Below are 18,964 nucleotides of genomic sequence, written 5' to 3' on the forward strand. Positions count from 1 at the left end.
AACCAACCGCTCTTTAGCCTTTGCTATTCCTTGCAGCAGGCCAAAGTGCTCTCCCACTCGTCAATGAATGGATAGACAGTGTTAGGCCCTAGGCCTAGCCACCCACCTTCTTCTGCCAATGGAGAAGCCATTGGGAACTTGAACTCTACATGCTAATATTAAAAAATATAATTTTAATCACGTTTTCAAATACGTTATTAATCCAACGGTAAATGTTATGCTTTTCATTTCTCTATATGTGTAACAAAGGTAACTCCTATATTTTACTACCATAATGATATAAATAAATAATAAAAAATACCTAAATTACATGTAGTTTTTGTTGTATTATTATTTTTACTTACCTTAAATATTTTGTTTTTTTTAAGTGAACCTTCTCCGATAAAACCACATTCTTTATTATAATAATAATATTTTTAATACCTATCAAGAAAAAAATATTTTTCAACTCCTTTGTCTCTCTCTCCCTCTCTCTCTTCTTATAAATTGATTGGAATCTTAATCAGTTCGTCATTAGTGTTAAATCAACTTTTTTCAATAGATAAGTGGTGGTTGAGTCACTCATTACCCTTTTTATCTTTCCTCTCTTACTTTCCTTCTTTTGAAGATTACAGGTAAGAAAATTTAGGAAAGGTCTCATCTTTTTCTTCTTTTTGAATTTCAAGATAGATGCTTTTGGTCCCTTTTGTTTTTATCGATTTCTGGGTTTTGATTATTTTTCTGATATATATGGTCATCTGGGTGGGCCTTGATCAGTTGTTTCCTGATTGTGTACCAACTCGAATTTTGAGTACAGTTGGATTTACAGTGGTTTATTTCATCTGGGGTTGTGTTTTTTCTTTCAAAGGTGTGATCTTTTTGAGCTGTGTACTTAAATGATTCTGGATTAGATTATCAGATTCATCTGCAGAATCTTAAGATATGTTATTAGTTTTTTTTTTTAATTCTGATGGTTTTCGTTGTTTATTGTTCCTTTGATCAACAAAGACGTAAACTTTACTCCTTTGTTGTGTTTTATCTTGAATTGAGGGTATTGGTTCCGTCAGTATAGTACTTGGATTGTCAATTTCTCCATATAAAGTTGCAGAAAGTCGTGAAATTTTGTTTCATCAAGAGTAGAATTGCTCAGGGTCCAGTCATTTAGTGTTTCTATTATTGAAATTCATTGCCATGATAGCTAAATTATGTCTGCAGATGTATTTTCTATAATTTTTAAGCCAAATTTGATAGGATTTTAGGTTTAAGGGGTGAGTTTGTTTTTGTTTTGTCACTGACTATAACAAGGGATAAGGGCATTGTAATTTTTTTTAGAATGTTAATGATTGGAATTGTAGTAGTTCTATGTTCTATTATCCCTAACTGATTCTAATTGCGAGGCTGATGAGCCTGATTTTTTGTTGAATCATGCAGGTGTTTGGTTTTCAATCTAATTTTCATGCTATAGTACCTTTTCGATCAAGTAAATCTTGAAAAAGTGAATTTTAATGGGGTCTGAAGGGCCTCCAGCTGTAACAGTCCATGTGACTGGATTCAAGAAATTCCATGGAGTTGCTGAGAATCCAACTGAGGCAATTGTTGGTAATATAAAAGAGTACATGAAGAAGAAGGGCATGCCAAAAGGCGTGATTCTGGGGAGTTGCAGTGTTCTTGAGACTGCAGGACAAGGAGCGGTTGCTCCACTTTACCAAATATTTCAATCTTCCATAAACTCGAAGGATTCTGAATCCTCAAGTCCTGGAAGAGTCATTTGGGTATCATCCATATATCTTTTCTTTCATATCTCAGCTTCATGTATATTGCTTGTCTGATTCCTTCCAACATCTTATGTTTTCTGCGTACCACTTGATACTGTTTTTGCAAATGATTCGTTCAGCTACACTTTGGGGTCAATAGCGGGGCAACAAGATTTGCCATTGAGCATCAAGCTGTCAATGAAGCTACTTTTCGCTGTCCAGATGAGTTGGGATGGAAGCCACAGGTAAGACAAATCATTAAGGTCTTTTCTTTTAGTGATTTTGAGGGGTTTTTTTTTTTTGGTGTTTTTAGAGTTCCATTATTTTGGTTTGCAGAAAGTACCCATCATTCCTTCAGATGGTGGAATTTCACGAGTTCGAGAGGTATATTTGGGTTTCAATTTACCTTTTCTTTTCCTTCATTTTTCAAAAAGTTGATGCTATGTCGCCTGGCAAATAGAAATAATCAATTTGTTAGTGCTTTTTTTTATTGCATCTTATTATGATTTCGGTTTTTTTCTTCTCTTTGGGGTTGGACCCTTTTTTTTTTGGTATCCAATGCTCCTTGTTTTACACGACATCCTATCTTTTTAATGGCACCAAAGTAGCAGAATATTCCATGGCCAGTTCTCCTTTCTTTCCAGTGTTCCTTTACTTGTAAAGCAAAGGTATTTGGTGGCGTAAAGCCTCTATGCTATTGATTTGGTGCTCAATAGAAGCTGGCTTTTCTTCTTTCATTGGAAGCCTCTGTGCTACTTTCTTCAGTTTGAAAGCTGACATGACTTGATACCACACAATTTATGCTAATAGGAAGTATCTGAACTATGCGATTGATTTTTTAGGTGCACTTTTTTGTTGTCCATCTGTTTCTTGGGACAATCACATCTTAAACTGTTCAGATACTAATTCAAATTGTCAAAGGCAACGTAAACATCAAGAAATTTCCTGTGGCAGTAATTTGGATCATGTCACCCATCAGTTTATGGATCCCAATATTTCTTTTCTTTGCAATTTCTTTGCCATTAAGAAGAGAAATTGGATCAGGGGAAGCTAATAACTATACCATTAAATTATGTAAACTAGAATCTATTTTATTATGTGGGAGTTACCCTTTCAGAGCCAGGCTAAGCAAATGAAATGAAGAGAGAACTATCCTCTCTGCTTGTAGCTTCTTTGCTTTTCTTTGTCTAGGACGTTTTGCCGTGAAAAATACTGTACTAGGTTCTAATTCTGTTTTTAGGTAGGATGTAGAGATATCGTTGGATGCATTTTATTTTTGTTGCCTTTGTTCTGTTGCACTTTATATAAGGGTTTCTTCTTCTCAATGCTCACAGACCACTCTTCCTGTTGAGGAGCTCACAAAGATCTTGAAAAAGAAAGGCTATGAGGTGATGACATCTGATGATGCAGGCCGATTTGTATGCAATTATGTTTACTACCATTCACTTCGGTTCGCAGAGCAAAATGGGACAAAGTCTCTCTTTGTGCATGTACCTCTGTTCTTGACCATAGATGAGGAGACGCAAATGCAATTTGCTGCTTCCTTGTTGGAGGTACTTGCTTCTTTGTATTAGTAATATCTTTTAGCATCCATCTTGCTCTTAATCTCCACAAGCATTTAAGCTTGTACAGTAATGGATGACTATTGTTAAGATGGATGCTTGTATCGAAATGTTCTAATAAACGAATGGGTGTATGGTGAATGAAAAAAAGTGTGCTAATTGGTTGCTCAAAGACTTCTCATGTACTTTCTTCGACCTTTCCCAAAAGGTTTGGCAACTGACTGAAAGGTTCTTGAATACCAGTTTACTATGTGAATGAATAAGATTTCAGTTCGCTATTATCTTTATTCATTGTACACATTACATAGCTTCTACCTCCACCAATTGGTGCTTTCAATATTGCTCCAGAAAGGGTTTTTGTCGACAACTCGGTGGAATTTTACCCTTCTCAAATTGGAATATGAAATCCTATCTCATAATAAAAAATGTGAAGACTCTCAAAAGGTAGCAAGGCACAAACATGGAAGACAATATGCCATTCTATTTTCTTCGTGATCCACTCTGGCTTGCTGATTTCCCTTCTTGGATTCTTGTTTCTGGTAACCAAATGGACCATCAGTTCTTGAAAACTCTTGCATTGTATCCTCTATCCCTTGCCCTGAATAACTTCAACTTTCTTAAATTGACACTTGAATTATCAAATTTGAGCCATTTAATGGATTGTTAAGGCTTGAAATCTGAACTAGAAATCTAGAATGCTACATGCATTGCCACCTACTCTTTCCAGTTTCAACGTTGAAGTTGTGGCTTTGTGAGTGGTCAGTGTTTTTAAAAAATTTAAATTTTTATATTTTTTAATTTTAAATTAATATATTTTTAATATTTTTAGATTATTTTGATATATTGATGTTAAAACTAATTTTAAAAAATAAAAAATATTATTTTAATATATTTTTAAATAAAAAAATATTTTAAAAAATAATTACTATTGTACTTTTAATTATCCTCAAAAGCTAAAAAGAACTTCCAATCACCCTCGAAAGCTAAAAAGAGAAATAGGTTAGAAAAGTTTAAAGGTGTAAGATATTTTATATTTCTTATGGCTTTATACATTCTCAATACACCTTCTATTCATAGCCTTAAAAGTGCAACACTAATAAAAATAATCCTAATCCGCGATATAATCTAAGATAGATGATTATAATCACAATTCAGAACTGTCCTTTATCATGTCAGATTATGTTTCTGACTTGCAATGCTCAGCATCAGTTACCAATAGTCCCCACAGGAGCAAACCCCATCACGAAAATGGTGAAAACGATGAGTATCTCTAATGATGATCTCTCGTTCAACGATCTTGGATATAAGCTTCGTAGCAACATGGCAATCCCCACAAACACGAATATTCTTGGTAATTCTGATTGTGCTTCCAGGGTTTGTATTCAGAATGGCAAACACAATTGCCAGCTTCTCACTATGAACTGCTAGATGGCATTCTTTGTCCTCCTCTTCCACATCGTGAAGAGCAGAATCAGTTTCAGGCATGTAACCTAATTCTTTCATTCTTCCAACTAATACATCTAACGCCTTGTAGATCTCCTTTGATTGAGTATGAGACTGGTCACCAGCAAGAAAGGTGTAAACATGATCGTTGATCTCAACATTGCTATTGCCTGGAATTTTTTTGACTCCCTTGCTGTTCATGATTGACCTAACCGTTTCCACATCTTGCCATCTTCCAGCCTTTGCATAAATGTTGGATAACAACACACAATACCCTGACTGTTCAGGAGCTAACTGGAACAGGTGGTCAGCAGCCAAAAGTGCAATTTTCATGTTAGAGTAAACCCGACAAGCACTCAACAGAGACCCCCAAACTCTTTCGTTAGGCTCCATTGGCATCTGTCTGGTCAAATGATAGGCCTCATCTATTTTCCCAGCACGTCCCAATAGATCTACCATGCAATTATAGTGTTCTATCCCTGGAGTTATCCCATACTCAGCCATTAGATTAAAGCAATACCTCCCCTCGTCAACCAATCCTGCATGACTGCAGGCTGCTAGAACAGAAACAAAAGCAATCCAATCTGGAGTAAAACCTGAGTCCCTCATCTTTTTAAAGAGAGCAACAGCATCCTTACCTTGTCCACTCATGCCGTAAGCAGAGATCATAGAAGTCCATGACACAACATCCCGAAACATCATTTGATCAAATACTGCCCTTGCTTCCTTTAAGCATCCACATTTTGCATACATATCAATCAATGCATTCTCCACTAATAAATTTGGCCGAAGCTTCTTCCTTTCAACATATTCATGGATTCGGCTTCCTAACACCGCAGCTGAAAGGTCCCCACAAGCAGGAAGCACACTAGAAATAGAGACAGCATCGGGTTCAACCCCATGCACTTGCATCTGCAAATATAAGTCCACTGCTTCATTAGGCATACCATTATTCACATACACTGCTATCATCACGTTCCAAGAAATCAAACTCTTTTCTTTCAGCTTCACAAACATGTCCTTAACATACAAAACATTATCACAAGATGTGTTCGTCACAGCTGGCAAGAGACTTCCCAATGTGCCAGCATCAGGTTTTAGCTTCAAATCCTCCATTTCCCTACAAAGTTTCAATGCATCATTAAACCTCCCATTTTGTGCATACCCAGCAACCATCGAATTCCAAGAAACCATATCCCTCCCTGGCATCTCATCCAGAACTCGCCTTGCCGCATCCAAACACTTACATTTCCCATACATGGAAACTAACCCATTCCCAATATAAAGATTCATATCAAGCCCAAGTTTCACAACAGCACCATGAATTTGCAAGCCAACCCACAAATTCCCAGACACCGAACACGCCTTTAACACACAAGGATAAGTATAATTATCAGGATAAAATCCCTGATTAGCCATGGTTTTGAAAACAAGTAAAGCATCTTGGTATAAACCATTGTTAACATAGCTTCTAATCATGACATTAAAGAACACAACATTTTTGTCAGTAATTTCATCAAATATGTGGCGTGTGTAACATGGTTCACCACAAGCGGCATAAGCCCTCATTAATTTGATGCCAAGTGAAGGGTTTGGGTGAAGGTTTAGGTCAATGAAAATCTTGGAATGGAGCTTTTTAAGTGTTTTGGCATCTGGGTTTTCGTCCAAAATTTTATTACACAAGTCTTCTGTTAGGGCTGTGAATTTTGGGGAAACTTGTGGGTTTTGGGTTGTTAAAGAAAAGGGTTTTGTCTGTTTAGCAGTTGAAAATTGGCGGGAAAAAGAAGAAAATGTTTTCATGAATTAATCTTTGTGCCTGTGATTTTGATTGTCGTATCACTTCAACTGTGAAACAGAGTTATATATAGTTTGATAAAGATTACAGACCCACTTGATAAAACTACAAATTATACATTTAATAACATTTAATTAGTTATCTGTAAAGATTTATTCTTGGTTTCTTCTTCTATGTGTTACATAAAGGTTACATGGTGTTTTATGTTTTTAGTCCCTTTTGTTTATATAATAAATCATGTAAAACATAAAAAATAATGTGTAGACAACTACCAAGGGAGCTTCTATTCTTTTCTTTGGCACTGTCTTGCAGGACGAAATGTAACTCCACATTGAATCCTAGAGCCAATTCTTTCAAAGAGACTATGATGCTATATATCCCATGCGCAACCTCGATTTTGAGATTTAACATGTTCACTGAGGATTTCGATACAATGTCGCGTCCTGAATTGGAATCTTGTGCCAGCAAGAAATGTTGCTTCTCCTCAAAGATGGAGTAGCAGTCCTCGTTTCATCAACTTCATGATTTCCCGAACTCCATTCCTACCTTCATGTTTCTGGTTACCAAATGGGCCATCAGTTTCTGGAGGGCTCTTTCTTATATGCAACCCAATGGATTGTTAGGCTTGACAGTTGAACTGGATACAATTCTAGAATGATGAATGCATCCCTTCTAAATCTTTCCAGTTTCAAAGCCTTTAGTCATGGCTTTCTAATAATTAGCCTATATATCTTGTGACTTAACACAACATGATGAGCAAGGCAACGTATCACAACAGAGTAGTCACTCAGAATCAGTCACCATTAATAGCCTGCACAGCAGCGAGTTCCACCATGAAATTGGCGAAAACAACGATCATCTCTAACAATGAGAAGGATGATTTCTTTGGAAACAAACAAGATTGCAAAGATTACTTCTGTTCATACTAAGGTTAAATAGTGGTCTGATGCAGTGACGATAAAAGAATAGGTAAAGCTGCACCTTCTAGGCTGAGATACATGCACTTTCTAGCTAATCTTCCTTAAATTACTATCATGACAATTCTCTGGATTCTAAAATTAGATATTGCTACATGTAAAACTACAATGTTGACAAGTTACTCAAACAATTCTTCTTCTTCTGTTATTTTGTGACAAGAAATCAAGCACACACCATTTGGATGTAGGTCAGATACATTTCGATATAACCGTCTTCCACAGTAATTATTAGCATCTCATGCTCTTTAGCCAATTGCCTGATAAGATCTGTACCAGAGACAATTACCCCATTTCACGTTTCTGACCTCCGGTGCGGTTACTTTGTTGTTCGGGGAGAGAATTGTTCCAATTCCATTGCCCTTGGGAACCTGAAGCAGCTGGTTCTGTGTCATCTATGGCTGCCGCTGTAGCAACAATGCGCATCAGCTCAGCTTCATCAGATGGAGCCTTGTATGTGATATCAAATGCTCTACAATAGGCGAGTCTATCTGCTCCAACCAAACCAACTCTATCCATGGCAAAAAGGGTTGGTAACTACTCTTGAAGATCAACAGATGTGAATTGAAGAAGTATTGTAGGAGAAGTGCATGGCGTACTACCCTTGTATTTTTTTTAGAATCAATGCACTAATCAACTACAACAATAATTATTGTTACTAATTAATCCGATTATTCTACTTTGAGTAAATCAGTTTGGACACAAAAATATGAGTATATTCCAGCTAAATAATAGATGAAATCATAATTAAAAAACTTCAAAAAATAGTAATCATTGTCATGTTTGGTGTAAGAATTTCTTTTTGTCATTTTTGGTAGGTAAAGGACACTATGGTTATGGCTCTGCTCACCATACCGAGTCCTTCATCAAGCATCAGGATTTTGGGTTAAAACAATTCAGGCAAACTTCAAATCCATCCCCCAACTATTGTTGTAGTATCAGCTGTGCCCCTAAAGTATTTTAATTGCATCATAATTGAAAATTAGTGGAAAAGAGAAAATATTAGGTTCTTAGGCTAATCTTTCGGCATGGCTGCAGTCTAGAAAATGAGGCAACTACTCATTCAGTAGAGAATTGGGCTCGCCTTCTCATCCATCCCATTTAGCCCACTGGGGGTTATTTCGTGTCTCTAATGAGAGAACTATAGGAAGGGAATTTATGTCTGTGCCGTAAAGGACAAGTTTGGCTCCTCCGGTCCCAATTTTCTTAAAGAAAAATATCCTTTCTTGGTGCCCAAAGAGACCCTTTCCTCAGCTTGGGCCTTGGTGTCCTTTTGGAATCTGGCAAATTAACTATGATTCATCCTTGCTACCCAGCCAACTTACTAAATTTACACTAAATTATCGTTTGAAAATGTTTTTTTATAGCATTTGGTTATTGAATTAGAACAAAAGGAGACAAAAATAATTCGAATAGAAAAGCCATGTTTTTTAGAATCTTTTTAAAAGGATATAAATTCACTTCAAAACAATTCCGAAAACAAATTATTAATATATATTTGTCTTTGTAGATCCAAGAAATCTGACATCTCCATTCCATTATAAGGTTTGAAACATGAAATAGGGTTCAATTTTGTCGAACTAAAACCTCTAATTCCATGTTATGCAATGATAGCTAGCCTTTTGGTCTCTGACATGTAACTAAATCTACTTTACATACGGGTCTGATACAAATTATTCTGACACTGATCAATATTGTTCTGGGGTAAGAATTGTGGGATTCCATCCAACAAGCAAGAAACTGGTGGAATGGTAAGATTCTGCATTGCCCCATAAGCATTCCAGCAAAATGGATTTGCCATAAATTGTCCTTGAGAAGGAAGCAACTCAATTTCTGATAACCTGAGGTTGGTGCATGGAACTGAATCACTGCAAGCCAAATGCAAAGGTGGACTCCTACTATCATAGGTACCTTTAATGTTTGTGTACAAAATATCAGAAATGTAAACCGCACTAGTTTGGTTTGTACAATTCCTGGTTTGGCAGTAATACTGGTCTATGATTATTGGATTGCGAACTGTTTCCATGTGAATGTTGTGGAATGTGATTTTAGACACAGAACCATATCCTCCTTGCCATGTCTTAATTCGGACACCATTATCGGAATCCTTGATTACTGAATCTGTCACTGTTATGTTCGACACACATGCTCGCGAGTTGCGGATTCCAAGACTACCAATGCTGCAACAACAAAAATATCAGACACCAAATGTTGGCCATATGTTTTTGAACATCTCTCGAATCAGTGCTAATAAATGACTTTGGCAACGAAGCAAATTCGATTCCCTCACTGCTGCCAGATTTTCCTGTTTACTTTTCGTCGAATTTGTTGCTGAGTTTTATGGATAGATTAGGGGGTGACATTATCAATGTGTCAAAAAGCATTAAAAATCTTGGATCACTCTAAGTTGAGCTAAGAAGTTGAAATTAGAGCATTAGAATCCCTTTTTGGAGGCGCCTAACTTCTGTACTCTTCTTTTGGGGAGAAAGTATTTAGGCAAAAGCTTAGCAAAATGTACCTTATGCCATGGCTGGGACCACAGGTAATGTTCTTTATATCGACATTATGACAACCAGCTCCAATTGATACACAGTCATCACCTGCAGTAGAAAAGGCAGAAGAAATAATGGAACTCAGAGAGTGGATATTCAAGGAGATGATGAAGAAAAGTTCTGAGGTCTAAGGAATTAATACCATTTGATACAACAGAGTTATGTATTTGGACATTGTATGTGTTCTCTATGTGAATCCCATCTGTGTTAGGGCTTCGATGTGGTGATTTGATGCTAAGCATTTGTACAATAACATTTTGACAGTTATCAAACCGGAAATGGAATTGGGGACTGTTCTTCACTCTGAGTCCTTGGACTGTCAAATTGGAGCTCGTGAAAAACCTAATAGCCTTCATTAATTATAGAGCAAAAACAAAAGGTTATAAAATTTCATGAAACCCTTGATTCATGATGCTGAAGTAGTTCTTTTACTTACAACTGGGCTATCACAAGGACCAGGAAGTGTTGTGCCATTAATCCCCTAAATTTTGCAAGCATAGCAAGTTAGTTAGAGAGATAAAAGAAGAAGAAGAGAGAACTATTAAAGAAATTAACCAACCGCGTACCACGTGTGTGTTTGCAAGTAGTTATTTATATTAAAAATATTATTGATTTAATAGTTTTTTTTAAGTATATTACAATAATTTTAATATAAATTCATTTTGAAAAGTGTTTTCACAGGTCGAATAGAGCCTAAAATGACTTACTTTGTGAGGCTTGCATGGCAGATTCCACCACTTCTCTCCTCTCCCGTCTATAACACCACCTCCTTGCATTGACATTCCATTGATCTTGTAAAACACTAGCCATTGTCTCTTGTTCATCTTACTAGGCCATGATTCAGGTCCATCAGGTGGCATTATAGTTCCATCAATCTTCTCATAAAGCAAAATAACCAGTCAGTTTTTTCTCCCACTTAATAATGTATATTGGAATTCAATTGCATAACAAAATACTTACAGCCAGTCATAGCTTAGTTATTATTTTACTGACATTACCTGAAACACGAGGCTAGTTTTACAAGGTCCTGTAAAGATAGTAGGCTGTATCATAAAAGAATAATCATCAGGAGCAAGTAGAATAGCTGATTCATTCTGCAGGCAAGCAGTATCCCAAGCCATCTTGAATGCTTTTGTATCATCTGTTACACCATCACCAACAGCACCAAAAGATAGCACATTGTAAACCCTTGCGATACTTTGAATTGGGCTAGGACTAGGACTAGGACTTGGAGAATCTTTATAATAACTTGGACTAACAGGCGCCTGAGGAGCAGGAGCAGGAGGTAGTGAGACGTTGGAAACAATGTCCGAGTGTTTTAATCTACTCTTGGCATGAACTCTCCCTTCAGTGTAAGTAAAGAATAAGAGAGAGAAGAAAGAAAAAGCTAAAAGGAAAATTTTAGACAATGTCATGGTTACCATACTACGATGAGGGAATCAATGTAAGTGAAGCTAAAAAGGTAATGGTCTACTTATAGAAACAAAGAGAGAGTTTGAAGTTGAGTAGGATAGAATAGGGTTTTGTTTTGGTTACTAGGTGTAGCCAAGGTCGATATCACGCTTTGGACATTGAATTCAAAGAAGACAAGTTGAGTTTTGAAAGATGATGGAGCTTTTTCACGAGTAAAGAAAGAGATTAGAGGAGGAGACAAAGAGAAGGCGAAGGCACCCACGTTTTAGGGAGTTGAAAACACTTAACGACGTGTGCGTGTGTGACCACTTGAAGCACTATACATATAAACATCAACTTGGTGAAGGGAGGATATCCTGTATGGACATATAGTGCGTAGAATTGTTTCAATGGAGGTTGCTTTTATACTCTAGGAATTCTTAGTGGAAGCTCCTTTTTAAGAGGAGGTATTTTGTATGTGCTTGTGCTTTTAAGCCTATCTATAGTATAATGGAGGCATGAGACCGACCAATTCCATTTAGAGATTAGTATTTTGTTCTTAGGGCAATGGTATTAAAGATATCTTTAAATCAATTTTCATGTTAATTAATTCAAATTTGATTCTTTATCATTGTATTTTTAAAATCACATCAAATTAATGCATACAGATTTAAGAATCTAATAAAGAAGCAAATCTTTTTAATTAATAAATCATAAAAACTATATATCTTCGGACCAACTTTTTTAGATAAGATATTAATTTTTTTTATTAAGGATGTGTTATTTGATCATCAGCATTCAAGTAAAATTAGAGAAGTTGAAAAGAATGGAGAGTCACAGGGAAATTCATAATTGCTTATGCAATATGAATATGAATTGGGATTTAATGAAAAATAAAGAGAAATCAACTTGCTGCATTTGCTAGAGCAAGTGGAAATGGCAAAGAAGAATGTTTTCAATTTCATACATGGGCCGGCATGGGACAACAACCCACTAGATATATTTTTTTATTTTAATGAATAAGTCAACAGAAAGCAATCATTTTTTAAAAAAATTATTGGCAGAAACTCAGCTAGCTTGCTAACCAATAGCCTTTGCTCTTGTTTTGCTGACATCTATTCAATGTCCACTTAAGGTTTTCTTAAAGCAAGGTAGCTGCTTATAACATCTCAAATAAAAAAGGTTGGAAGTGGGAGGCAAAATGGATAGTGATCATTTGGCTCAAAGTTCTTGGGCGGTTGAGCGTGATCACTTTACCTCCTTCCATGTCACAAGCAAGCTGCTTATATCAGATTCAGTTTTATAGTAGATTTGCCCTACCATAGCAGTTCGAGGAGTGGAGTTAGTTTAACGAATAGTTTTATATTACAGCTGCCATGCATGTATGCCTGTAATGTATTACAAGAGATGAAATAGCAGAATATTACATTAAAAAAACGTCAAAGTGGGGTGGATTCAGTTCATTGTTCAATATTATCATTGCTAAAACAAATTGATAGACATGTGAGACACACAGAATTAAAGAAACCCAGATTAGCATTCTTCCTTTCAATGTAACAGTCTATCTCCATCTCCTTGCCTCCATCTTCCGCATGGCATTTTGCCGTCCACCTTCCATGATATATAGAATTGGTGGTCCAGTGAGTTTACTATTCACAGACATTTGACTTCCACTTCCATCAGCAGAGTATTAAAATTTGAAGCAATACTAATTTGCCATGCATGAATCTTCACTCTCCTTGGATAATCATCTTCTCTTCTGAAGTCTTGAAATTAAGACTTTCCAATCTCTACTACAACTTCTATAGACTTGAAGCGCCATTTTCCATTCAGAGCCCCGAAATGGCTAGTCAGTTAAGGTCCCATCCAAGCTTCAAGTGGTGGGCTCGGGATGTTAATGAATTTAGTGATACTCCACCATGAACACCATCTTCAGTTGGCAGTCCTGAATATATTCCTCCGGCAAGAAGACAATTTTCAGTTGGTACTGAACGTCTTACTCCAACAAGAAGATCCAGTACTTGCTAGTGACAGGACAGTCTTCAGTTAGTAGTGAACATATTTCTGTGATGAGAACCAAGCTTCCATGTTACGGCGGAAACCAATTTGAAGTCAGAAATGAATGACCGGCAGAATTAGAATCTCTAATGACTTGGGAGATTTTGAGTTCTTATTTGAATCAAATATCTTATATTGTATCTTTATATAGTTAGGATTATCTTTATCAGTTATTTTTCTTTTATTGGAATTTTTGTTAGGCTATGATAGCGAAGACGTGTTGAATATTCAATAAGCAAAACGCCATAAAAAATAAAATATCAAACACTGTTGACCAAGCATGACTCAATAAGCATAATCAGTTTTTATTTGTTGATATTTTCATGGCTATGACCACTTCTTTTCACTTGTAACAAAAAAATCTTTCTTGCAATTTAGTTTCATTTCTATTATATAAATAATTGTTTTTCTACTCAATAAAATTAATCTTATGCAATTCAAGAAATATAAAACTTGCTTTCTCTTCTCTTTTGTATAACCAATAAATTGATATCATTTCTAAATATTTTGAGAGATTGTGAAATTAAGAGAGCCAAAACATAACCTCTAAACATTTATCATCTAACACTACACATCCAATATAAATTTAGAAATATCATTCATACATGAAGTTCCACCCCATCTAGGCAATTCAACTATTGCCTAAATAAAAAATCATAAAAAGAGAAAGCAAAGAAGATCAAAAGCAATAGCAACTTTATTTGCGGTTGCTTTATCTATTATTTTTAACAAGATAATGACTCTAAAAACAACTATAAAAATTTAGAATTTTTTAAAGTAGGAATACAAAGTAAATGAGAGGATTAAAATGATACAAATACTGAATTTCATCAGCGAATTTAAGATGTAAAAGATGAAAAATTCAAAAACAATTATGGAATATTCTAACAAATTTCTTGACATTATCAACAATGTAAGACTCTTTGATACTGATTTTTCTGATTCTAGAACTGTTTAAAAGATGCTTGTAACAATTTCTAAAAATTATAAGACTATAATTTTATTTTTGAAAAACTCAAAAGATTTATTAATTATTATCTTAACAGAATTGTTAAATATATTATAGATATAAAAGCAAAGAAAGCTTATGAGACAAGAATGATACGTGGAGGGTGCTTTCTTCGCCAAACCTCAAAACAACCATGGTGGTAGGAACAAGAAAACAAAGCAGAACAACAAGCCTAGAAGAAACTTTTGGAAGGAAAAAGAGATAAAGATTGTTTTTTAAATGACAAACCTTAAAAAAATGATATGTTTTCTCGGCATGTAAATATTTCAAAAACAAAATAAGATATTCCTAAACTATTATAAATATGCAAATAAAATTTTCAAGAAATTCAACATGGAAAGGTGTAAGCCTATTACAACTCCATGTATCAAAAGCATATTGCAAGGAAAATGGAGTTGAAAAGATAAATGAAAAGTTGTACAAGAGCTTAATAGGTTACCTAATGTATTTAATAACAACCAAACTAGATATCATACCTGCTACAAGTTTGTTATTCAAGTATATAAATTATACTAGTAAAATTCATTTTCAAGTTGCAAAAAACAAAATCTTTAGCTATATAAAAGGTACAATTGATGATGAAATCATATTCGTCAAGTTAAAAAAACTCAATTTTCATGGTTATTTTGATAATGATTGGGTAGAAAATATTGTTTCAGTTTTGATTCTAGAGCTTTTTTCATGGTTTTTGAAGAAGTAAGAAATCATAATTTAGTTACAACAAAAACAAAATATATAGTTGCTGCTGTTACTGCAAACCAAACACTTTGAATGATAGAGCTTATAGTAGATTTGTATATGGAACAATAAGAGAAAGCATATAGTTATTTGTGCAGATATTCTAACAAAAACATTTTTTAAGTTCGGATTTGAGTATTTAAGATAAAAATTAGAAATTTATAGCTTTGGAGTCAATACAAAAATTGTTGACCAAGCATAATTCAATAATCATAATAGATTTTTATTAGTTGTTATTTTCATGGATGCGACCAAATCAAACTTTTGATTCGTAACAAAAAAAAATGATACAAAAAGAGATTTTCTTACAATTCAATTTCATTTTTATTATATAAATAAATGCTTCAATGTTCAATAAAAATTAATCTGATGTAATTCAAGAAATATAAAACTTACTTTCTCTTTTATATAACTAACAAACACCTTTCATAAACTTTTTTTAAGCTATCTTTCTTGCTAACACAAGACACCATAACACCAGCTACACACCAATATTCTTGATATGTGATTGAGAATGCATCGCTGGAGATGGATAGGCATGTTGCTCTGAGAATGCATGAGAGCATGGAGAGGAATGGGTTGAAATGGGATAGAGAAAATAAAAGAAGAGGGAGTTGATCGGGTTAATTAGGAGGAATGATGAGGAGGTTTTAAGAATGGATTACTTGTTGAGAGATGACTTTGCTGGTTATCTACGAGACATGACATAAATTACACCCCGCTACTTCCCAGGAGGTAAGTTCAAAGCCAGCTCCCGAGTCTAACCTTATCTCTCTGTGATTCCTAGCAGAGGTAATGTAAGAACAAGTAGCAGCATCCTTCATTATCCTTTAAAGAATCGGCGAAAGGAAATCTGTGTCTATTGAGGGTCCATTTTACATTGCAATCAAACAAATCCAGAAACTGCAAGATGGGACGCCCCTCACATGTATATGCTCTATGTGTTGAAGCATACAAATGGTGATTACATTCGTCTCCATGTGGAGCATTACAAGGAAAAGTCAAGTACAAACCACTCATCAATAAAGAGGAGATATTTAATGAGAATTAACATTGACATTAATTAATAATTTTTTTTTAAAAAAAACTAAAGAATAAGAGATTTTTATTCTACACCTCCTTTTATTATACTATTTATTATAATAATGTTGTTTTTTTCCCTATAATCTAGGTTTGTCTTTTTAATTTTAATTTCAATTTTCAATATTAAATTTTATTAGAAATAAAATTTTTTAATTTATTTTTTATGAGGTTATCCTAAATTTATAATTTAGATCCCAGGTTTGATAAATTTATTTAATTTTTTATTTTCTTAATTTAATTTTTTTTCTTAATTATAACCTTTCTTATTGAGTTGATTAAATATTAAGTTTTATGATTTATTTCGATTTACTTTCTATACGGTTATCTTAATCTTATAACTCGAGTCACGAATTTAGTGGATTAACCGTAGTTGACTTGAGTTATTTTTTATGTTTTTTTTAATTGTTTTTTTTAATTCTAACTTTCAATACTAGATTGATTGAGAATTGATCTTCATAATTTATTTTGCTTTTCTTTCTATTAAGTTATTCTAGTCTCATGACCCGAGTCACAGGTTTGAGATGTTAACCAAGATTGACTTGAGTTAATTTTAATTATATCCATTTTTAATTGATTTTTTCTCAACTCCATCTTTCAACATTGAGTTTATTGAAAATTGAGTTTTGTAATTTATTTTGATTTTTTTAAGAGGTTATCATGATCTCATGAGTTTATAAATAGATTAATATATTAACCTATATTGACTCGAATCGATCCCTCATGTTTTTGTCTTAATACTTATTAAAAAATATCTTTTGAGTTAAATTATATTTTTACTAGTTATTCAGATTATTTTTAAATTTTTCAAGACAATCGAGTCACAACGAATCAATTTCTAAATATTTTTTTACTATAAATATTTTTTGTGAGATTATCTTATACTCATGATCCAGACCGCAGGTTTAACAGATTAATTCAAGTATTTTTTTTCTTTTCTTAATTAGCTATTTTTTTCAATTACATCCTTCATCATGGAGTTAATTGAAGATTATGCTTTATGATTTGTTTTGCTCTGTTTTGTTATGAGATTATTTTCATCTCATGACTCGAATCATAAGTTTGATAGTTTAACCCTGGTTAACTCGAATTGTTTTTTGTATCTTTTTTAATTGATTTTTTTAATTTTATCTTTCAACACTAGGTTGATTGATAATTGACCTTCATAATTTGTTTTGCTTTATTTTTTATTGGATTATCTTGGTCTTATGACTCAGATCATGAGTTTGACATCCAAGTTAATTTTTTTATTTTTTTTAAATTGTATTTTTTTTAATTTCATCTTTCAATATTAAATTTATTAGAAATTAAGTTTTTTTAATTTACTTTTTATGAGATTATCATGATTTTATAATCTTATAAGTGAATTAATAGGTTAATTTAAGTTAATCCAAACCTATCTAATATATTTCTATTTTAATATTTATTACAAAATTCTTTAAATATTTTTACTTATCATATTTATTACCTTTAAATCTATTCAAACAGGCGAGTGACTGCGTATCAATTCCTAGACAATTTAGAATATTTTACATTGAAAAAATATTTATCCGATCCACGATCAAGTAGGAATACGCCCAGCTAGGGATATCCGAGAGATCAATCGCAACGAGTGAAATACGAGGATGAGCTGTGATGGAGGAAGAACTGCCACTAGACGCACACTTAAATGCTAGAGAGGCTTGAAGAAGAAGGGCTGTCGCCCACAACCACATGATGTATTATTGTCCGAATCTGCCTTCCATCTGGTCCCACCATATCACAGCATCCTGCCTAATCTCCTCAGCACCCATTGACTTTACAGACCTCCTCTCAAGGGTAGAATCGTACTTTCCTCCATGATTGCTACCCTTGAATGTGAGAACTGTTGTACTTTGTGGTTGCCCTTTTCCTACTTGCCCTTGTAGGGTGGGGCAACCAGTGCCAAGATCATCTTCCTTTTTTTTTTATCGAAATGCAATTACAATTATGTCCCTCGTCCTATTAAAATACCATCCAACCAAAATAAAAAAAATATAATAATCAAGTTTCATGCATGGCTTTGGACTTTGAATGGTAAAATAAAAAAAATAAAAAATTATTGTCAAAGCTACTCCTCCCTTGCGCTGCAATTGCGTTTGTGAACGATTGACTGCAAAACAGTAGAGTGGGTTGTCTTGTTCTTTCTAAAAAGAAAAAGGAAAGGAAGAAAGAAATCATCGAACATACATATTTTTAAATGTTAAAATCATCTCTCAAACCAATAATTTCTTCATCAAGGTCGTCGTCTATGAAATTATAGAGGGAAGTGCCTTTCCTGCAATTCCATGATCAGAAGTGGGTAATGTATAGATTGCTGCTGTTGTGAGAGTCAAGAAAAATATAAATTGATCGTGCAATTCCATGATCAGAAGTGGGTAATGAAATATAAATTGATTTTGTGAGAGTCAAGAAAAATATAAATTGATCGCTGCCTTTTTATATCATTTTAAAAAAATGGAATTGCTTTTAAAAAAAATAAAAAGCAATAATTTTAATTTTTCCCATTAGATATGTGTTATGCTATTGTCTCCATTCCAAAAAAAGGGAAATTAGCTATTTTTCTCTTTTAATTTATAAACTAGTATTAATAAAAAGAAATATTCTTTG

The 18,964-nt window shown here is 34.0% G+C and overlaps 3 protein-coding genes across 5 annotated transcripts; 1 reads left to right on the forward strand and 2 right to left on the reverse strand.

Annotated features, from left to right (window-relative positions):
* Positions 1–412: 412 nt before the first annotated feature.
* LOC105135690 (uncharacterized) lies at positions 413–3,582 on the forward strand. 3 transcript variants are annotated; one of them, XM_011040693.1, is made up of 5 exons: positions 416–614; positions 1,411–1,751; positions 1,874–1,978; positions 2,070–2,117; positions 3,068–3,582. In XM_011040693.1, the coding sequence occupies exons 2-5, from the start codon at positions 1,485–1,487 to the stop codon at positions 3,305–3,307; spliced, it is 660 nt and encodes a 219-aa protein (XP_011038995.1). In that variant the 5' UTR covers positions 416–614; positions 1,411–1,484; the 3' UTR covers positions 3,308–3,582. The 3 variants fall into 3 exon arrangements, with proteins under 3 accessions (XP_011038997.1, XP_011038995.1, XP_011038996.1); XM_011040694.1 differs by lacking the exon at positions 416–614 and adding an exon at positions 667–847; XM_011040695.1 differs by lacking the exon at positions 2,070–2,117 and having other exon boundaries at positions 413–614.
* Positions 3,583–4,307: 725 nt separating this feature from the next.
* On the reverse strand, positions 4,308–6,766 carry LOC105135694 (putative pentatricopeptide repeat-containing protein At3g49142). Its single transcript, XM_011040702.1, has one exon. It carries the CDS (start codon positions 6,536–6,538, stop codon positions 4,505–4,507), a length of 2,034 nt encoding a protein of 677 aa, XP_011039004.1. The 5' UTR covers positions 6,539–6,766; the 3' UTR covers positions 4,308–4,504.
* A 2,252-nt stretch (positions 6,767–9,018) lies between these two features.
* LOC105135695 (polygalacturonase At1g48100-like) lies at positions 9,019–11,565 on the reverse strand. The gene is made up of 6 exons (XM_011040703.1): positions 11,058–11,565; positions 10,767–10,934; positions 10,496–10,540; positions 10,202–10,409; positions 10,026–10,107; positions 9,019–9,687 (listed from the first exon to the last, which is right to left on the reverse strand). The coding sequence occupies exons 1-6, from the start codon at positions 11,481–11,483 to the stop codon at positions 9,159–9,161; spliced, it is 1,458 nt and encodes a 485-aa protein (XP_011039005.1). The 5' UTR covers positions 11,484–11,565; the 3' UTR covers positions 9,019–9,158.
* Positions 11,566–18,964: the final 7,399 nt, after the last annotated feature.

Source organism: Populus euphratica, unplaced genomic scaffold (assembly GCF_000495115.2).
Source record: "Populus euphratica unplaced genomic scaffold, PopEup_1.0 scaffold271.1, whole genome shotgun sequence".
NCBI classification, from domain to species: Eukaryota; Viridiplantae; Streptophyta; class Magnoliopsida; order Malpighiales; family Salicaceae; genus Populus; species Populus euphratica.

What these genes read in the sequence shown, in the direction of transcription:
- LOC105135690 (XM_011040693.1), top strand. Translation starts at nt 1,485, where the DNA reads ATGGGGTCTGAAGGGCCTCCAGCTGTAACAGTCCATGTGACTGGATTC. An exon ending in GTCCTGGAAGAGTCATTTGG is followed by an intron (nt 1,752 to 1,873) that starts GTATCATCCATA and finishes TGATTCGTTCAG; the next exon opens with CTACACTTTGGGGTCAATAG. An exon ending in AGTTGGGATGGAAGCCACAG is followed by an intron (nt 1,979 to 2,069) that starts GTAAGACAAATC and finishes TTTGGTTTGCAG; the next exon opens with AAAGTACCCATCATTCCTTC.
- LOC105135694 (XM_011040702.1), bottom strand. Translation starts at nt 6,538, where the DNA reads ATGAAAACATTTTCTTCTTTTTCCCGCCAATTTTCAACTGCTAAACAG.
- LOC105135695 (XM_011040703.1), bottom strand. Translation starts at nt 11,483, where the DNA reads ATGGTAACCATGACATTGTCTAAAATTTTCCTTTTAGCTTTTTCTTTC. An exon ending in TGCCATGCAAGCCTCACAAA is followed by an intron (nt 10,541 to 10,766) that starts GTAAGTCATTTT and finishes TGCAAAATTTAG; the next exon opens with GGGATTAATGGCACAACACT. An exon ending in GTCCTTGTGATAGCCCAGTT is followed by an intron (nt 10,410 to 10,495) that starts GTAAGTAAAAGA and finishes TAATTAATGAAG; the next exon opens with GCTATTAGGTTTTTCACGAG.